Below are 18449 nucleotides of genomic sequence, written 5' to 3' on the forward strand. Positions count from 1 at the left end.
AAAAAAAAAAAAAGAGAGAGAGAGAGCGAGAGAGAGAGAGAAAAGACAAATAGAATGAATAATGAAAATATAACATGATAAAAACTGAATGAACAAAATGCTCTGAAAACAGCATGGAGAGAACTACTAACCTACCTGGAAGAACAGAAGACTTCAAATTAGGAACAAAATAAAAATAAATGAGTAAGAATTTGTTCTCTGGTTTGGAAAGGCAATGGTAATACAAGTTGAGGAAAAAGCCAGTGGACTAGCATTTAAGAATAGAAGAGCTTATTAGTGAATTGCAAGTATTTTGGTATAAGCATAGGATAATGTATATGTTGGAGATGGGCAGAAGGCTATAAGGCAGACCTATACAAATCGTAGAGGCTTTTAATGCTGTACTGAGAAGTTTAACATTATTACACAAGCAGTAAAGTGTCCTGAATGATTTTAAGTCCAGGGGGTGATGTGATCAGATTTGTTCCTAGACTACGAATACTCCTACAATCCAAAGTCCTAAACACTAACCAAGCACCAACTTGTAAAAGGCCTATTTAAAAACCGTATTCTCAGAGTCCTTTTCTGTACAGTCACTAAGGTAGATATATTTTCTGTTAACTGACTGACAAATGGAAAAAGAGGTTTAGGACAATGAAGGCAAAAAGTTACTTTAATTTTTGTCATTTAATTTGAGGTGGTATCCAGTGAATATTTAAAAATTGTATAAAACTCAGGAGAGAAGTTAGACTAAAAGCAATAGTTGAAACTTTAGGATGGGAATCGGCAAACTATGGTTAGTGGGCCTATCTGGCCTGCTACCTGTTTTCATTCAACCTATGAGCTAAGAATGGCTTTTTGATTTTACAGTTTTAAATGGCTGAAAAAGGAAATCAAATGAAGAATTATATCTCATGACACACAAAAATTATATGAAATTTCAATTTCAGTTTTGATAAATATTTACTGGAACAGAGCCATGATCATTTGTTTATCAACTGCCAATGGCTGCTTTCATGCTACGACTGGAGCAGAGTTAGTAGTTGCAAGAGAGATCATACGACCGGCAAAACCTATAATATTGACTATCCGGCCCTTGGAAGAAAACGTTTGCAGACCTCTGCTCTAGAAGATTATAAAATTGCATTAAGAGAACTTATTTTATACTCACAGAGGACAGAACTTATTTAGTAAGAGAAGCCCTGCATTCAAATTTTTTAAGGTAGCAATCAGAAAACTTTGGTTGTAAAAAAATCTCATGTCTTTTAGTTAAAAAGCAATGGCAAAAAAGAATGAAATTTTAAAAAAAAATTATAATTTTTTAAATCAAAGGATTTATAATTAATCTTGCTCTACTTTTTCTTTTATTGGAGATCTAAAACATTTATTTAGACTGCCCATTTCATATCTGTTGCCATCTTTCACTGACCTCATAAAAATCACATTAATAATTGAGCCCTTAATATATTTTTTTCATTTCACTCCACTCCAAGGAATAAACACAAATTTTTAAAAATTGCTAAATTGACAAACTAACACCTGATTTTTCTTTCAGACTTCTATCTGTACTCCATAGTCACAATGTAGTCATACACTAGAGCTGTTCATTATAGAGTATAATTCTATCTCCAAAGTCTTCCAAAAATCAAACACAAAATAAAAGCTGATTATTTGAAAATACCAAAGCAACTGATAACTACTAATCTAGAAAAAAATGACCAATATCAGAAATAAAACAGAGAAAATCACTTTAGCCCTTCAGATAGAGATAAAAAGGAAACAGTACCAAAAATGTTATGCCCATACATCTGATAGCATGTAAATGAAATAAAGTCCTTGAAAGACAAACTACAGAGCTACCACTCAAGAAGAAATAACCTAAACTGTCCTATATCTATTTTTAAAAATTCAGAGAAAGAAAATCTCAGGCCTAGATGACTTTTTACTGGTGAATTCTATTAAACATTTAAGTAGAAATAATACCAATTCTGCACAAACCCTTCCAGAAAAATTAAAGAAGAAGGGATGCTTCCCCAACTCATTATATGAGGACACAGTTATTCTAATAATAAAACCAGACCAAGATATTAGGAGAAAAGAAAACTATAGAATAATGCCTCATAAACATAAAAATTCTCAAAAATAATAAGCTAATAAAACCTAGCAATATATATATAAAAGAGCAATATGTCATAACCAAGTAATGTTTATGCCCTAAATACAAGACTGGTAAACTTTCAAAAGTCAATCAATGTAACTCATTATATCAACAGTCTAAATAAAACAAAAAACCGTATGATTACCTCAGTAAAGATACAGGAAAAGGCATTTCACAAAATTTAACTTCCATTTATGGTAAAAAGTCTCAGCAAGCTAGAAATAGAAGAACTTTCTTAAACTGATAGCAAGTATCTACAAAACCCCTACTGTTGACATCATGCTTAATAGTGAAAGACATTACTTTCTTTGTAACATCAGTAACAAGGCAAGGACATCCACTCACAAAATTCCTCTTCAGCATCAGACTAGCGGGCATACTCAGTGCAATAAGGCAAGAAAGAGAAATAAAAATCATATAGATTAGAAAGGTAGAAATAAAACTTCTTATTTGAAGACAACACAACTGTCTACTTAGAAAATCTCCAAGAATCTGTGAGTTAGTACCACTAAAAAGTGAGTTTAGAAAGTCAAAGGACATAAGGTCAATATGCAAAAATTGATTATATTTCTATAGACTATCAACCCAAACCAGGAAACATGGTAAAATACTTAAGTATAAATCTAACAAAATATATGCAAAATATGTATGCTAAACTATAAATGATGGAAGACATCAAAAAAGACCCAAATAAATAGAAAGCTATACCATTTTCATGGACTGGAAAAATCCAATATTATCTCTTGATTCCCTCCAATAGATTCAATGTAATCCCAATGATTTTAAAATATACATGGAAAAACACAGAATAGTCAGAATAACTCTGAAAAAATATAACATTGGGATCCTCTTACTGCCTGATTTTCAAGACTTACTATAAAGCTATAGTAATCAAGAGAAAGAGGTATCGATGAAAGCACAGACACATAGACTAACGGAATAGAAGATAGAGTCTAGAAATAGAAGCAAGGATACATGGCCAAATTTTCAACAAAGGTGCAAAGGCAATTTCAATAAGGTACAAAGCAATACAATGGATAAAGGTGTCTTTTCAACAAATAATGCTGGAACAACTGGACATCCATATTAAAAACCATAAATCTTGGTCCATATCTTGCACCATATACAAAATTAACTCAAAATGGATGGATTATAGACTAAAACAGCAATGACAAAAACCTCTATAAAACTTGAAGAAAACATAGGAAGAAATCATTGTGAACTTGGATTAGACAAATGTTTTTTAAAAATAACATGCAAATACAATCCACTAAATTTTTTTTATATGCTGGACTTCATGAAAATTAAAAACTTCTGCTTTTCATAGGAGAATGAAAAGAAGCCACAGAAAAGTAAAAATACATGAAAAACATATAACTGATAAACAACTTGTTTCCAAATGTAGAAAGAACTCTCAAAAGTTAGCAGTAAGAAAATTAAGCAACCTAGGCAACATTTATCCTCTCTGTTGTTCCTCTAAAAAACTGTCTAAAAGTAAGGCTGGTATTAGTTCACATTAAGAGTAAAATAAACTTTATATAAATAAATAAAACTACCTCACAAATAGCTCAGCCATCTTCTCATTCCTTTCATAAATAAAACTGCTACAAGCGTCAATTTTCACTAATTATATCAGGTAGTATTTTCCCTTTGTAAAAGCAACAGTTTGAAAAACTGCTTTTTCAAACTGTAACTAGTGTTATAGTTTGCTGGTTGTAACACTGGTTGTTACAGCAAAACTTAATAAAAAAAAAACTTGGAGAGTTTGTTATTATTATTTTTTTTTTAGATGGGTTTTCTCTCTGTCCCCTAGGCTAGAGTGCAGTGCTGTGACCTCAGCTCACTGCAACCTCTACCTCTGGGTTCAAGTGATTCTCCTGCCTCAGCCTCCTAAGTAGCTGGGATTATAGGTTTGTGCCACCACACCTGGCTACTTTTTGTATTTTTAGTAGAGATGAGGTTCCACCATGTTGGCCAGGCTGGTCTTGAACTGCCAACTTTAAGTAATCCACCTGCCTTGGCCTCCCAAAGTGCTGGGGTTACAGGTGTGAGCCACCACGTCTAGCCTATCATTAATCTGTATTCCTAATGCACAGAATATAATGTGAAATATGTGCCATTAATCAATCAGATGTTTAAACACTAGACTAGTATTTAACACAGCCTTCTAATCACGTCTTTTTGGTTGATAAAAACTCAGTCCTCAGAGCTAAATTTAGTAATTGCCTCAACATGCAATGCCTTCAAGTCTATTTCTTTCTTTTCCTTTCTTTTTTGAGACAGAGTCTTGCTCTGTTGCCCAGGCTGGAGTGCAGTGGCACAATTTCAGTTCACTACAACCTCCACCTCCTGGTTTAAGTGATTCTCCTGCCTCAGCCTTCCAAACAGCTGGGATGGCAGGCATGCACCACCATACACAGCTAATTTTTGTATTTTTAGTAGAGACGGGGCTTCACCATGTTGGCCAGGCTGGTCTTGAACTCCTGACCTCATATAATTCACCCGCCTTGGCCTCCCAAAGTGCCAAAGTTTATTACAAGCCTAAGTCATCACACCTGGCCCTCCTCAAGTCTATTTCTATAATACAGAACTTACAATTAGTATTTTTTTTAACAGTCTACGTTAGGTGAGGGTTTACCAACAATCTATCAGCAAGTTTGTTTCAGTCTTTAATTGTACCTTTCTCAGAGTTTCTGGAAGCCAACATTTAAAAATGCTTATTGTAAATCTTACTAAAAATGTCTTTAAAAAAAAGAACTAAAATATTTTTCCCAGGAGGCAAAGAAGAATAGTAGAAAGTTGAGTATCTAGAGATCTGTTTCCTTAAGCAAATTAATGTCTCTGATCCTTTCCTACTTCATCTGTGAAATTGGGAGGCTAGATTCACTAAATCTAGCCTTGGATTTAAGGCCCAGTCAAATCATAAAAATCTTGATTCTGTAGATGTCCTTAAATAAAGTATATTTCTTCCACAATAAAAGATAAAATCCATTATCATCACTAGTAAAAATCTGGGTAATCAAATACTTCTCATGATCGTGGAAGAATAACAAACATTTCTGAACCTCAAGTTTTTCCTCAATAAAAAATGAGGTTTAATGAGACAATTTATATTATATATTCCAATTCTATGATCTTATCAGAGAACAACTTTTAATAATAGTCAAGATCTTTTTGATAGAATAAGCGCATAACTGTATTAGTTATATCTAGCTCTAATACATACGTAATAGATACATGCTGATACAAATCAATTTGAATTTTGAGAACCTACTAAAAGTTAACTTAATTTGATCACATAAATGGAAGAACATGCTTCAACTTATAACAAGGGGAAGCACTTATTTGGCCATACTCTAATTACTCAGGACTATTTATATACTAACATGTTATCATATTCTTCTTAAATAAAAGTGAAAACAAAAAACGTGTTTGATTAATCTAAGAACATTAAATCTCAAAGTAATATCAGGCACATCATGAACATAAATAATGATATACTGATGATGAAAATGACAGATACTAAATATATAGGGGTAAAATAAAATTTCATATATTCAATAACTAGAATTCAAGGTACTTATTAAATCTGATAAATAAGTCTCAGGTTTTCAAAGGCCCTCTATGTCATTCACTATAGTATCAGCTACTTCCTAGTTCTTTTGATTTTAAAATAAAGTAGGCAGACATACTATATATTTAGGCTATTTAAAGGAGAAGCCACTTTAGTCAGTAATACACCGCCACATAATGATATACAGTTCTAAAAATTATCCTCAATGGAGTTAAGGTCAATGATCCAATAATTTCATTTATAGAAAACTGCTCCAAGAAAATAAGCAGAAATACATAGAAATACATATGTACAAATATGTGCAGTGAAGTATTACTTGTAATAGATAAAACTGTAAACAACTCAATTATCTGAAAACAAGGTACGGTTAACATAAGAGTTATTGAATATATTATTGTACATAACAAAGACTCTTTAATGACATGGTAAAAAGCAGATGAGAATTTTTACTTTATATATTTCTATATTACATATATTCTACACTGGTGAAAATAATATATGCTCAACTTGTATTTCCCAAAGATCATTGTATTAACACAATAAAAGATGGCAAATGAGAGCCTAGCATAATAAATTCAAGCAAGAAATAAAGAAGGTATGAATAAAGAGGGTATGAACTAATATAATGGCACTAGAAATGAAAAGAGGCAATATTATAGTTTCAAGAGATTTTTAAGAAGCAGAATCAATAGGTTGTGGCTACCAAGTAGAACAGTAGGTAACAAAGAAGAATTATAGGTAACAAAGTGGAAGTGTAGGTAACAATGAAGAGATTTGGCTAAATTTTAATTCCACAAACTAAAGTCAGAGATGCAGAAGGCAAAATAGCTTAGGGTAAAAGAATAAGATCAGGTGACTCTGAAGGAAAATTTTAAATTTAAACAAACTTTCTGTATATTATGTTTAATATGGCAAGATTCATTCTATATATTAGAAATGATTTTTATTCAGAAAGCTTCAATCAACTGGAATATTAACGAATATGGAATACATTTCTTAAAAAAGCCATATCAGTGAATTATTGCTGTTATAAAATCTTTATTCAGAATTATCTCAGTAGGGGAATAAAGTGTTTAATTTTTATCAAAATATTCTAACTTGAAAATGGCAAACACGAACTATTTCAAGAAAAAGTTTTGTAAGTTACCATATCATTTTTATTCTCCATGAAAATGCTGAGTTTCTTCAAGAATGACACAACTAGAATGAGCAGCTCAAAATTGTCCCGGTCAAGAGCCTTCACCAACATGTGAACTATGTTCTTGTTCCTCATTTTCAGTTCAGTACGAGTATCCTCAGCAAGATTCAGAAGCAAATAAAGAGCAACTAGAAAAGTAAAATACATGAGAGTTAAAGAATCAGAATACTGATTCAACAATTTAGAAAATCACTTCTACTCACCAAGGCAATAGAAATAGCCCTAAAAAGGTATTATATTATTCTGAAAATTTTAACTGGTTAGTAATTGGTTAATTAGAAAACATTTATTGTTACTGAATGGCATATATATATGTATTTAAAACAAAACACATATACAAAATAATTCATATGATGCTGAGAAGGACACAATAACCAAAATAAAACAATGATTCCTGCCCTCTTGGAGCTTAGAGTTTAATAGGAATCAAATGGCAATTAAAGGTAGATAAGTTAGGAAAAAATAAAGCAGACAGGGAAAAATAGTTTTTATGCATATAGAAAACAAGATCACATTATAAAACTTTAACAACTAAAGTCTGCAGCTAAGATGTGCAACATATATAACAAGTCCAAAATATACAGTATAACTACAGCTAAATTTGAGCCTACTAAAATTGACTTTTCATATGCAAACTGATTTTCTGTTAGTCACTATTAAGAAAAGACCTTATGAAATTCACTAACACAATTATTACACTAGACAGAGTTGAAGCCATTGTTTGCTAGTTTAAGCTTTCTTTTAGATTTGTATAACAAAAGTACTTAAGTTCTCAAAGGAAACATTGTGTTCTTTTTACAGTGAAAACAATATTAATGGATAATGTTTTCCATTTTTCCTTGATTGATAGGGAGCTTCAAAGTTCAATTTCTGTAAGAATTATATAGGCTTTTATGGTCTATATAGTCTTTTTCTTCTCTTGTGGCCTCATTGTTTTATTATTTCACTTCATGTATTTTTGCAAACTACCTCTAAACTCTTATGAAAAGAAGAAATACATGCACAGGTATATACAAAAGTATATAAACATAAAATTTATTTAACAAATACTGAAAAGGTAAATCTCACTTATTAAGTACCTATTGTATGTCAGGTCTATTGACGTATAAATGGTATTTTAATTCTAAAACAGTTTTATGAGTAAAGTAGTATAAAAATTTTACAGATGGGAAACCCCTGATTCAATGAAATTAAATAACTTTCCCTACATACATGTAGAAAGTGGTAATGCTAAATTAAAACTCAAGCCTATCAGAATCCAAAGGTCACATATTTATACTATTGCATTATGCTGACTTTCTATGCAAGGCATTGTCAAAAGGTTTTATAATTACATTGAAAAAACAAGCGGACTTCTCTTTACAGCCAAGATACACGTAGTAGGTTGAATAGTGTCGTCCTAAAATTTATGTTCACCCAAAACCTCAGGATGTGCCTTATTTGGAAATAGGGTCTTTGCAGATGTAATTGGTTATGGTGAGGTAATTATGAATTAGGGTAGACCGTGAATCCAATGATTGGTGTCTCAAGAAGAGGAGATGACATACAGTGGGAAGAAGGAGACTGGAGTGATGTAGCTAAAAGCCAAGAACCTCCACAGATTGCTGGGACCCACCAAAAGCTAGAAAGAGACAAGAGAAGATTATTTCCCAGAGCCTTCAGAAAGAACATGGCCTTGATGACACCTTGACTTTGGCCTTCTACCCTCCAGAGCTATGACAGAATAAATTTCTGTTGTTTTAAGCCACTCGGTTTATGGTAATTTGTTATAAAACCCCAGGAAATTAATAGGATGGGATTTTAAACCTTCACCTGACAACACCACCAAAAAATCAGACTAAAATACATAAAAGAAAGATTTCACAATAGTGGACACCATAAAATGAAAGACAGTGATCCCTGAGAGATAAGAAATAAATGGGATAGTACAATGTTTGCCCTAGAATACTGCCTTGAGAGAGTTTCCATGTCACAACACAGTGAAGAAGAATCAAGGCAGAACCTGATAGAATCCCTGAGTTAAGGAGATGGAGCCAAGAATCCAGAGAAGCCAAGGAGTTCACAGAAAGGAATACTGGAGAGGAAAGAGCTGAGCAGAGAGAGGCTCTGGAGTTCTATAGAGGTTTCCCTCAAATATTGAGTTGAGTATTGATAGGAGCCAGGAATTTAGTGAGGCTGGGACAGAACAAAATGAGAAGAGTAAAAGAACATAGCTGAAAACAATGCCTGTTTCTATCAACCATACTGGCAATCTCATAATTCATGCATTAGTGGGTAGAGTCCTCAGAGGGGTCTTGCCTCAATAGTGAGAAATAACTAGCTTTATACTAAATGCTGCTTCTGTCCAGACTAACAAATTATAAGAGTAAGATCCAAGAGGATCAAACTGTTTCTAAGTAATTTAACTATGTCCCCAAACAAAACTCAAAGACATTTTTAGGAATTAAAAAATCCATGTACAACAATGTAAATTTCACTGTCTTGCTTCTTTTTTTTTTTTTTTTAAATCATCTGCTTATAGAAGGGTTTGGTCCTCACACTGCCTTGTTTCTAATCAAAGATTATCAGCCATACAAGAAGTAGGGAATACAACTCACAAGGAAGAGAAAAGTCAACCAATTGAAACTGTCCAAGAATTGACCTAGAGTTTAATTATAAAAAAGAAACATTTTAGGTCATATAACTGTATTCCAGATCTAAAAGTTAAGTAGAGACATGGGAGATAAAAAATATTCAAACTTCTATCACTGAAAACTACAATGCTTGAGACAGTAAACTACATGAAATTAACAGTAGTTTAAAGATAGGAGGAAAAAAGATTAGTGAAACTGAAGACATAATCACAGAAACTATCCACAATTAAACACACAGAAAAAGATGGCAAAAATGTAAAGAGTATCAGAGAACTGCGGAACAACTTCAAGTAGCCTAATATATGTTTAACTGTAGTCCCTGAAAAAGTAGTAACAGAAACATTTCCAAATTTAGTGAAAATTATAAACCCAGAGTTTCAATAAGCTCACAAAACTCCAAAAACAAGAAACATAAAAAAAAATTACACCAAGGCCTGTCATAATAAATTGCTCAAAACAAATGATGCAGAGACAATCATAAAAGCAGTCACTGAAAGACGTAATACGAATAGACAAAGAGAGCATGACAGCAGACTTCTCATCAAAAACAATGCAAACAAGGCAACAGTGGAGCAACAACATCCTTATAGTATTAAAAAAAAATGTTTTCAACCTCGAATTCTAAACCCAGTGATAATATTTCAAAACGATAAAAATATTTTTAAAGTAAGACATTTTTAGATACACAAAAGATAATCACTGGTAAATATGTTCTACAAGAAGAATTAAACGAAATTGCTCAGGCAAAAACAAAATGACACCAGACAGAAATATGGATCTACACAAAGGAATAAGATCAGCAGAAATGGTAACCATACATGTAAATATAAAAGATTATTTTCTTATTATTTAAATATCTTTAAAATAAAATTGATTACATAAAATGATAATGTATTATAGGGTTTTTTTGTTTCTTTGTTTTGGGGTTTTTTTTTTGAGATAGAGTTTCGCTCTGTCACCTGACTAGAGTACAACAGCACAATCTCAGCTTACTAAATCCTCCACCTAGCTGGTTCAAGTGATTTTCCTGCTTCAGCCTCCTGAGTAGCTAGGGACTAAAGGCGTGTGCCACTATCCCCAGCTGATTTTTGTTTTTTGGTGGAGACAGGGTTTCACCACATTGCCCAGGCTGGTCTCAAACTCCTGACCTCAAGTGAACTGCCCGCCTGGGCCTCCCAGAATGTTGGGATTACAGGCATGAGCCAGTGCATCTGGCCTTATTATAGGGTTTATAATATATGTGTAAGTATAAAAAATATGAGTAATAGCTTAGATGTGGGAGAGTGAAGGAATGATTCTAACACTAAGCATGAAATGGTACAAAATACTTGACAGCAGACTTAACTTATGATAAATTAAAGATGTAGCACTTGTAGTTAGACAATTATGCTTAAAGATGTATAATATAGGCCAGGTGTGGTGGCTCATGCCTGTAATCCCAGCACTTTGGGAGGCCAAGGCAGGTGAATCATGAGGTCAAAAGATCGAGACTATCTAGGCCAACATGGTGAAACTCTGTCTCTACTAGAAAAACAAAAATTAGCTGGGTGTGGTGGCACACGCCTATAGTCCCAGCTACTTGGGAGGCTGAGGCAGGAAAATCGCTTGAACTCAGGAGGCAGAGGTTGCAGTGAGCCGAGATCGGACCACTGCACTCCAGCCTGGCGACAGAGTGAGACTCCATTTCAAAAAAAAAAAATAAGCTTTAAAGCAATCAACAATATAACAAAAGACTTATAGTTAAGCTAACAATGGAAATAAAATAGAATTTTAAAAATCTGAAATCCAGGAGAAGGCAGACAAGAAGGAAAAAGGAGGAAAAAGACACACACACACACACACACACACACACACACACAAACAGCCAATCTAAATTCTGTTCATAAAAAAACACACTTGATATAAATATCCTAAAAATAAAAGGCTAGACAAATATACCCCATGCTAACACTAGTCACAAGAAAAAGTAGATTAACATAAGAAAAGGTAGATTTCAGACCAAAAGATATTACCATACATGATGAAAATTACTTCATATTGATAACAAGGACAATTTATCAATAGCACATCTACATCCTATATCTTTATGTCCCCAAGAATAGAGCTTCAAAATATATGTAGTGAAAACTGATAGAAGTGCAGGAGCAATAAATAAATCACAATAATTGTCAGAGATTTCAATATTACTCTCTCAACAATAGAAAAAGTACAGGAAAACATTAATACATGTAAAGAGTTGAACAGCACTAAGAAACAGCTTCACCTCACTGACACTGACAGAAAACCCCATGTAAAACAGCAGGATGCACATTCAAGTGCGTACAAAGCCTTCAAGAAAGACCATATTCTAGACCATGAAACAAGTCTAAATACATTTTGAAGGATTGAAATATTACAAAATATTTTATCTGATGACCATAAATTAAACTAAAAATCAGTAATATGAAGCTCTCTGGAAAATCCCCAATTATTTGGGAAAAAAAAAAAAACTCCCTTCTATATAATGTATGCGTCAAAGAGGAAACAAAAAGAGAAATTGCGAAGTATTAAAACTGAATGAAAACGAAAATAGGGCATATGAAAATCTGTGGGATGCCACCGAAGAAGTGCTTAATGGGAAATTTATAGCAGTAAATATCTTCTTCAAGAAGAAAGGTCTTGAATAAATGACCCCAGCTTCAACCTTAAAAAAAACACACACGAAAAATAAGAGCATATTAAACCCAAATTAAGCTGAAGAGAAAAAAGTTATAAAGATCAGAGTAGAAATCAATTGAATAAAAAGTTGGTAGGGCTAACACCACCTGATATCAAAATTTTCTACAAACTACAGTAATGAAGACACTGTGCTACTGGCATCAGAACACACAAAAGTGATGGATAGAACAAAATAGAAACCCCCAAACAGGCATGGTATATATAAATAAATGGTTCTGACAAAGACATAAATCAGTTCAGTAGATAAAAGATAGTGTTTTCAAAAGTAGTACTTGAATAATTAGCTATCCATGTGCAAAAAAAATGAAGAACTTTGATCCATTCCTCATCCCATATAAAAAAATTAACTGAAAATGTATTATAGGCTTAACTATAAACTCTGAGACTATACAACTTCTAGAAGAAAACATAAGCGAAAATAATTATAACCTTTAGTTAGGAAAGGATTTCTTTCTTTCTTTTTTTTTTTTTTTTTTTTGAGACGTAGTCTCTCTTGCTCTGTCGCCAGGCTGGCAGCAGCGCGATCTCTGCTCACTGCAACCTCTGCCACCAGGGTTCAAGCAATTCAGCCTCCCGAGTAGCTGGGACTACAGTCACACGCCACTACGTTTGTTGTATTTGACCGGAGCGTGGAAAGTTATCACGAGACAAAAGTATGCCAGATTGCAGAGTCATTTATTATGCCGGCGACCACAGAGGACTCACGTCTCTCCAACCTGTGGTGGCAACAGGAGGATGTCACGATTTTTTATACCCGAAAAACCACCTTGGGAGTGGGGGTGAGGGGCGGGGATGGGGATGAAAAGGCTTCAGACATTCCGAGGGCTAGTGGATTCTGTAAATTACCTCCTGGGTGGAGACAAGGGCGGGGGTCTCCGGACATTCCAAGGTCTAGGGGACTTTTGTCATTCTGTTTGTTACCTCAGTGGTTTACAGAAGTCAGGATATACATTTGTTTACACATCGTCCGGGTGGTGATAGAAGTCACAGATTTTAGCAGTTACTGATAAGAAAAGGTAAGCAACTTTACATAGTTTTGAGGAACAAACTGGCAGTTCTATTCACAGAGGCCAAGGACAGTAGTTATTGTAAGGAGAATGGGGCAGCCATTTCAACTTATCTAAAAACAGTTTTGCATTTTATAAAATAGTTTTGCTCTGGTTCTGGCTCTAGGCCAGCACAATATCACACGTTCAGCTAAAGTTTGTATTTTTAGTAGAGATGGGGTTTCACCATGTTGGCCAGGATGGTCTCGATCTCCTGACCTCATGATCCGCCCACCTCGGCCTCCCAAAGTGCTAGGATTACAGGCATGAGCCATCCTGCCTGAAGGAAAGGATTTCTTAGATACAATACCAAAAACTTGATCCAAAAAATACTAAATTGAACTTCATAAAAATGTAAAATTCTGCACTTAAAAAGATACTTAAAGAGAATGAAAATTTTCGCAAATCACATATCTGATAAATGCTCATATCCAAAACATGCAAAGAATCTATATAAAACAATCCAATTTAATAATAGGCAAAAGTTAGAGAAGGCATACTTCAATAAACATAAAGAGATGGCAGATAAGCCCATCAAGAGATGTGGAACATAACAGTCACTAGAAAATTTCAAATCAAAACCACATACATTCATGGTGAAAATACAGAAAGAACTATTATAGAAAAACATTTGGCAGTTTCTTATAAAGTTAGACATACACCTATCATATGACTCAGCCATTCCATCAATAGGTATTTAACTAAGAGAAAATAAAGTGTATGCCCATACAAAGACTTATAGACAAATGTTCACAGCAGCATCAAAACTGCCAAAAACTGGAAATATTCTAAATGAGCATCAACAGGTGAATACAAAGAAATACTATTCAATATCAAAAAGGAATGAACTATTGATAAATGCAATAATATGGATTTATCTTTATGCTGACTAAAAAAGACAAAAAGGAATGAATGCTATATGATTTCATTTATATTAAAGTCTAGAAAATGCAAACTAACCTAAAGTGAGAAAGCAGATCAGTGATGACTTGGGAATAAGGGAGAAGGAAGAAGGAAAGGAAGAGATTACAAAGATGCATGAGGAAATTTTGGGAGTGATGGATATGTTATCTTGATTATGGTCATAATTTCATGGGTATTTACGTATGTTAAAATTTATCAAACTGTATACTTTAAAATTGTACAGTTATTATCTGTCAACTATACCTCAATAAAGCTCTTATGAGAGCATACAATATTAGCATAAATAAAATATTTGGTTAGAAACAGAGCTTAAAGTTTCATATGTTAAAAAAGTCAAATTAGTTATTTAAAACTTCTACATGAAAACAATTGCTTTCTTGAGATCTGATGCATTTTAGATTATATGCTGACATAGATAATACCTATTATTTTCTAGCATATTTTAAAATTAACTTTTGAAAATCTGGCATTTTCTCCAACAGGTTAAACTAAATTATTTGGCTTCAAATATTTAAAAAACTCAGTGTAGTTAAAATTGCTAGTAATCCTCACAGGATGAAAATATTTTGGGAGTTAACAAGTATTTCCATTACAAAGTTAGTCAAACAGCAATGAACTAAATGAATCACCAGTCAAGTACAAATCAGGAATTAAATTCACACTTAAAAGCCCCACGTCATTATCACTAACTAGCAAGAGATTTTATATCTCATCAGTAACCAAAAACCCCTATTACTGAGGTTTTACATCTCTCAATAAAGCTAGAGACAAGGAATTCTTTTCTATTAAACAAGAGAAATATTTTGAATTTTTTATATCAATTTCCAAGGAAAGCAACAAAATAATTCACTTTACAAAACAAGTCAGTCAGGGCTGAAGAGACAAAGATTCTTATCATTGAAAAGGTCACACACTGGATTAAAAAATCCTTTCTTAGGAAATAAATAATAAGTATATTTAGGAACTAAATGGGGAAAAATACTGAGTGAAATTTAAAGCATTATCCATGCTAAAGACAGAAGAACTTGTAGCATATTAACATTTATAGAACTTTCAGTTATTCTCACATTAGCTTTATAGGTATGACAAAAAGTGAACAAAACAAATGTATTTAGAGTAAGTGCTTTGTTACTTTCCTCATTGCTTAGGAATTCATACCTCGTAATAGCTGTTCCTGTTTTACCACAAGCCCCTGGTACTTTTTAAAAGTTTTTTCATAATCCTTTCTCAGGGTCTGGTTTTCAGGGTCTTCATCAAGTAAACAACTTGTTAAGGATTATCCATACTCATTGAAGCAAAAAAATCTACTGGTAAATTCTATGAACCACAGCACTATTAAATTTTATATGCAACTTTATCCAGTTATTTTGTCTCACTAAAAGTTTAACTGAAATGTTCTCTGCACAATAATTGTGCTGTAATAGGACTTCTTATCTAAGTGGTCATAGATTCCCTGAGAGTCCTTGAATGAACTAATATTTTTTTGTATAGCCCATAGCTAACATCATATAGATGTTTGAACCTCACCAAATACCTGAATTCCCAGAAACTGTGAATATTTTATGCAGGTGCACAAGTCTATAACTTTCAACAGATTATCAAGTGGGTCCACGAACCAAAATTACTGCCTCAGAGAGTGATTTAATTACTAAGAACAATGGATTTTACTTGAGACAAATGCCCAGAATATTCAAAGGATGTAGATTAAATCTAATGCTTTTGTGGCAGCCTTTTCAGACTAGAGATGCCAAGAAAGAACTATCCCAAACTTAAAGGTAAACAAATTTTTTAAATCACATCTTTTGGTCCCAAATCATCCCCTGGACACCTTGCAAAAATAATCAGTTACTTCAGGATCTCCAAGCATATGAGTCAAGCATATGACCCCAGAATATGAGTCAAAGCAGCTGACCTTGAATACCACTTGTATCAAAATACAAAGAAATTTAGGACATAAAAAAATAGTAACATGTCAGGAGAAATGGCCAAAATTCTGAGGTCATTTTTATATGCCTTCAATTACCATAATCTATTGAGTCTAAGACACATTTTTCTCTTATCTTAACATCTTCAAAACTGGATGTGTCTTATAATCCATTATGTGTCATAGTTTAATTGAAAGCATATTTCCTCTCCTCGTGGTTAAATAGTGAATTTTAAAATTAATGGTGTCTGATATAGAAATATAATGTGTCCTAAGATATGAGTTCTTGTCACCAAACAATCACAAAATGCAAATTAATTATCGCTAAAGAGTTTCACTAGTTGTTCCCTTCATACTTCTCCAGTTTTAAATAAATTTTGGGTACCACTGAAGCATTTGGGAGTATTGGCACTCCAGAACTGATGTAAAGGTCTCAGGGATTCTTGGGTGGTTGATGTAGTTGAGTCAGTATCAATTTAGATGCCAGAAATTTATGGTATGCATAGAAAATTTATAAACCTGAAAAGATTCTAATTAAGAAAAGTCAAAGCCTGTGTGTGAGTGTGGATTTTATAGTATCTTGGAGTTTCAAGTGACAATAATAAAAGCCTGAGAGATTCTGTAGACAATATCCTGAATTAACCTATTACAACACAGGTTAAATTGAAGTCTCAGGGTTTCTGGAGGCCAAAATTAACATAAAAGTAGGGTCTACTTCTGCACAAGGGAGAGTTAAAAATATTCTGTACAACAGGAATAAAGTTTTCACTTTTTAAAAGACATCAATAAACATTTGATTCAAAGGAAAGTTATCAGCATGCCTCACTGCAAAACACATTATGCTTGAAGAGATATAAATAAACCAGAAGCCTTTGATATAGAAGCATTAAAATATGATAAATATCTTCAAATATGAGAATTATGATGTTGAAGAAAATATCTTTATTCTATATTGCTTTAGTATGCAATACTAGAACCAATGGATAGAAGTTATTGGGAAATGGACTTCAATACACTAAGCAAAAGACTATTATAATAAACAGAATGCTAAACCCCAGAATGGGTTAAATCAATAAGCAGTGACATTGTTAAACAATAGCCTATATGACACCATTTGTCAGGGAAGTTGCAGAAAAGACTTTTATATTTGCAAGATAGATTTTAAAACAGATACCTAAATTTCCTTTCACAGGTTCTATCAAGGCCTTTCAAATTTGTATTTATTAAGAAAAATATTTTTGTACTTTCCTAGAAAAATACAGCTTTTAACTAGATTCATCACCAAATTTACACACATTCTAATCAAAGTCACCTTAGTACTCAGAAGTACATAAGCAGCAGTGGTGAGCCAGACTCCAACTAACCAAAGGATCTTAGTGTATGTAATGATGTAATCATTTAGAACCTCACCTACTAAGTTACCTGACACGACTATTACCTGGTCCTTTTACCTCATCAACTAAGAAAGGTTGAGAAGAGACACAAAGTTAATGTCAAACTGTATTCATTTTGATGGTTTCAATCTACTTCTTACTTTCAGTAACACATAACTGCATTGTTTCCAAGTAATGCAATTAACAATTTTTTAAAAAGAACAAAACCATTCCACCCATCCAAAACTTATAACCAAAGTCAACAGAGGGTTCAAATGCCACTGTAAAAGGATATCAGCTTTCTTCTTCTTTGAAAGTTCTTCTTGCCAAAGCTCATGTCTTTTTAACTCATGATCAATAATGTTCATACACAGGGCTCCAATTTTATAGTGAGTAATAAGTCCATGAAACTGAGAAAAGCTTTAAAAAAGGCATTTTAATGTATATTATAATAACACATTTTATGAGAACAGAAAATTTCTTTTTAGTGATCACTGGTACAAATCATGTAGAAAATAAATTTGATATACATATTTCAATAAATGAATATATCCACAGTATATTAGGAAGACTTGAGATTATAAAATTACTTTAAATATATTTTATCACATTACCCTTACCTAAAATATTTATATTTAAGAAGTTAGAAAGTAGACACTTCTTTGAAATTAATCACCATATTAACTCAGATACTCACAATAAATTTTTAGATTATTGTCTAATAAAACCAATAATGTAACAATACTAGACACACACTTTATTTATTACATAAAACTGACATCAGAGAATTAGTAAGTACTAGTAATAAGGCTTTACATGTTTTCTAGATAATTCAATCATCCAAGTATTTATTCAATAAATATTTATTTGCTAATATTAGCATATTTTTATTTATTTATTTATTTTCTTTTTTTTTTTTTTT

The 18449-nt window shown here is 32.8% G+C and overlaps 1 protein-coding gene across 2 annotated transcripts in view; it reads right to left on the reverse strand.

Moving 5' to 3' along the window:
* KIFAP3 (kinesin associated protein 3) overlaps positions 1 to 18449 on the reverse strand; it is a 143706-nt gene that overhangs the window by 91455 nt on the left and 33802 nt on the right. For both annotated transcript variants that reach the window (XM_017534138.2, XM_017534139.2), the window contains exons 7-9: positions 17823 to 17947; positions 15389 to 15487; positions 6859 to 7037 (exon numbers count right to left, since the gene is read on the reverse strand). In XM_017534138.2, coding sequence (XP_017389627.1) covers positions 6859 to 7037; positions 15389 to 15487; positions 17823 to 17947 — 403 coding nt within the window. The remainder of the gene's footprint in view (positions 1 to 6858; positions 7038 to 15388; positions 15488 to 17822; positions 17948 to 18449) is intronic.

Source organism: Cebus imitator, unplaced genomic scaffold, assembly GCF_001604975.1.
Source record: "Cebus imitator isolate Cc_AM_T3 unplaced genomic scaffold, Cebus_imitator-1.0 Scaffold84, whole genome shotgun sequence".
Taxonomy (NCBI): domain Eukaryota; kingdom Metazoa; phylum Chordata; class Mammalia; order Primates; family Cebidae; genus Cebus; species Cebus imitator.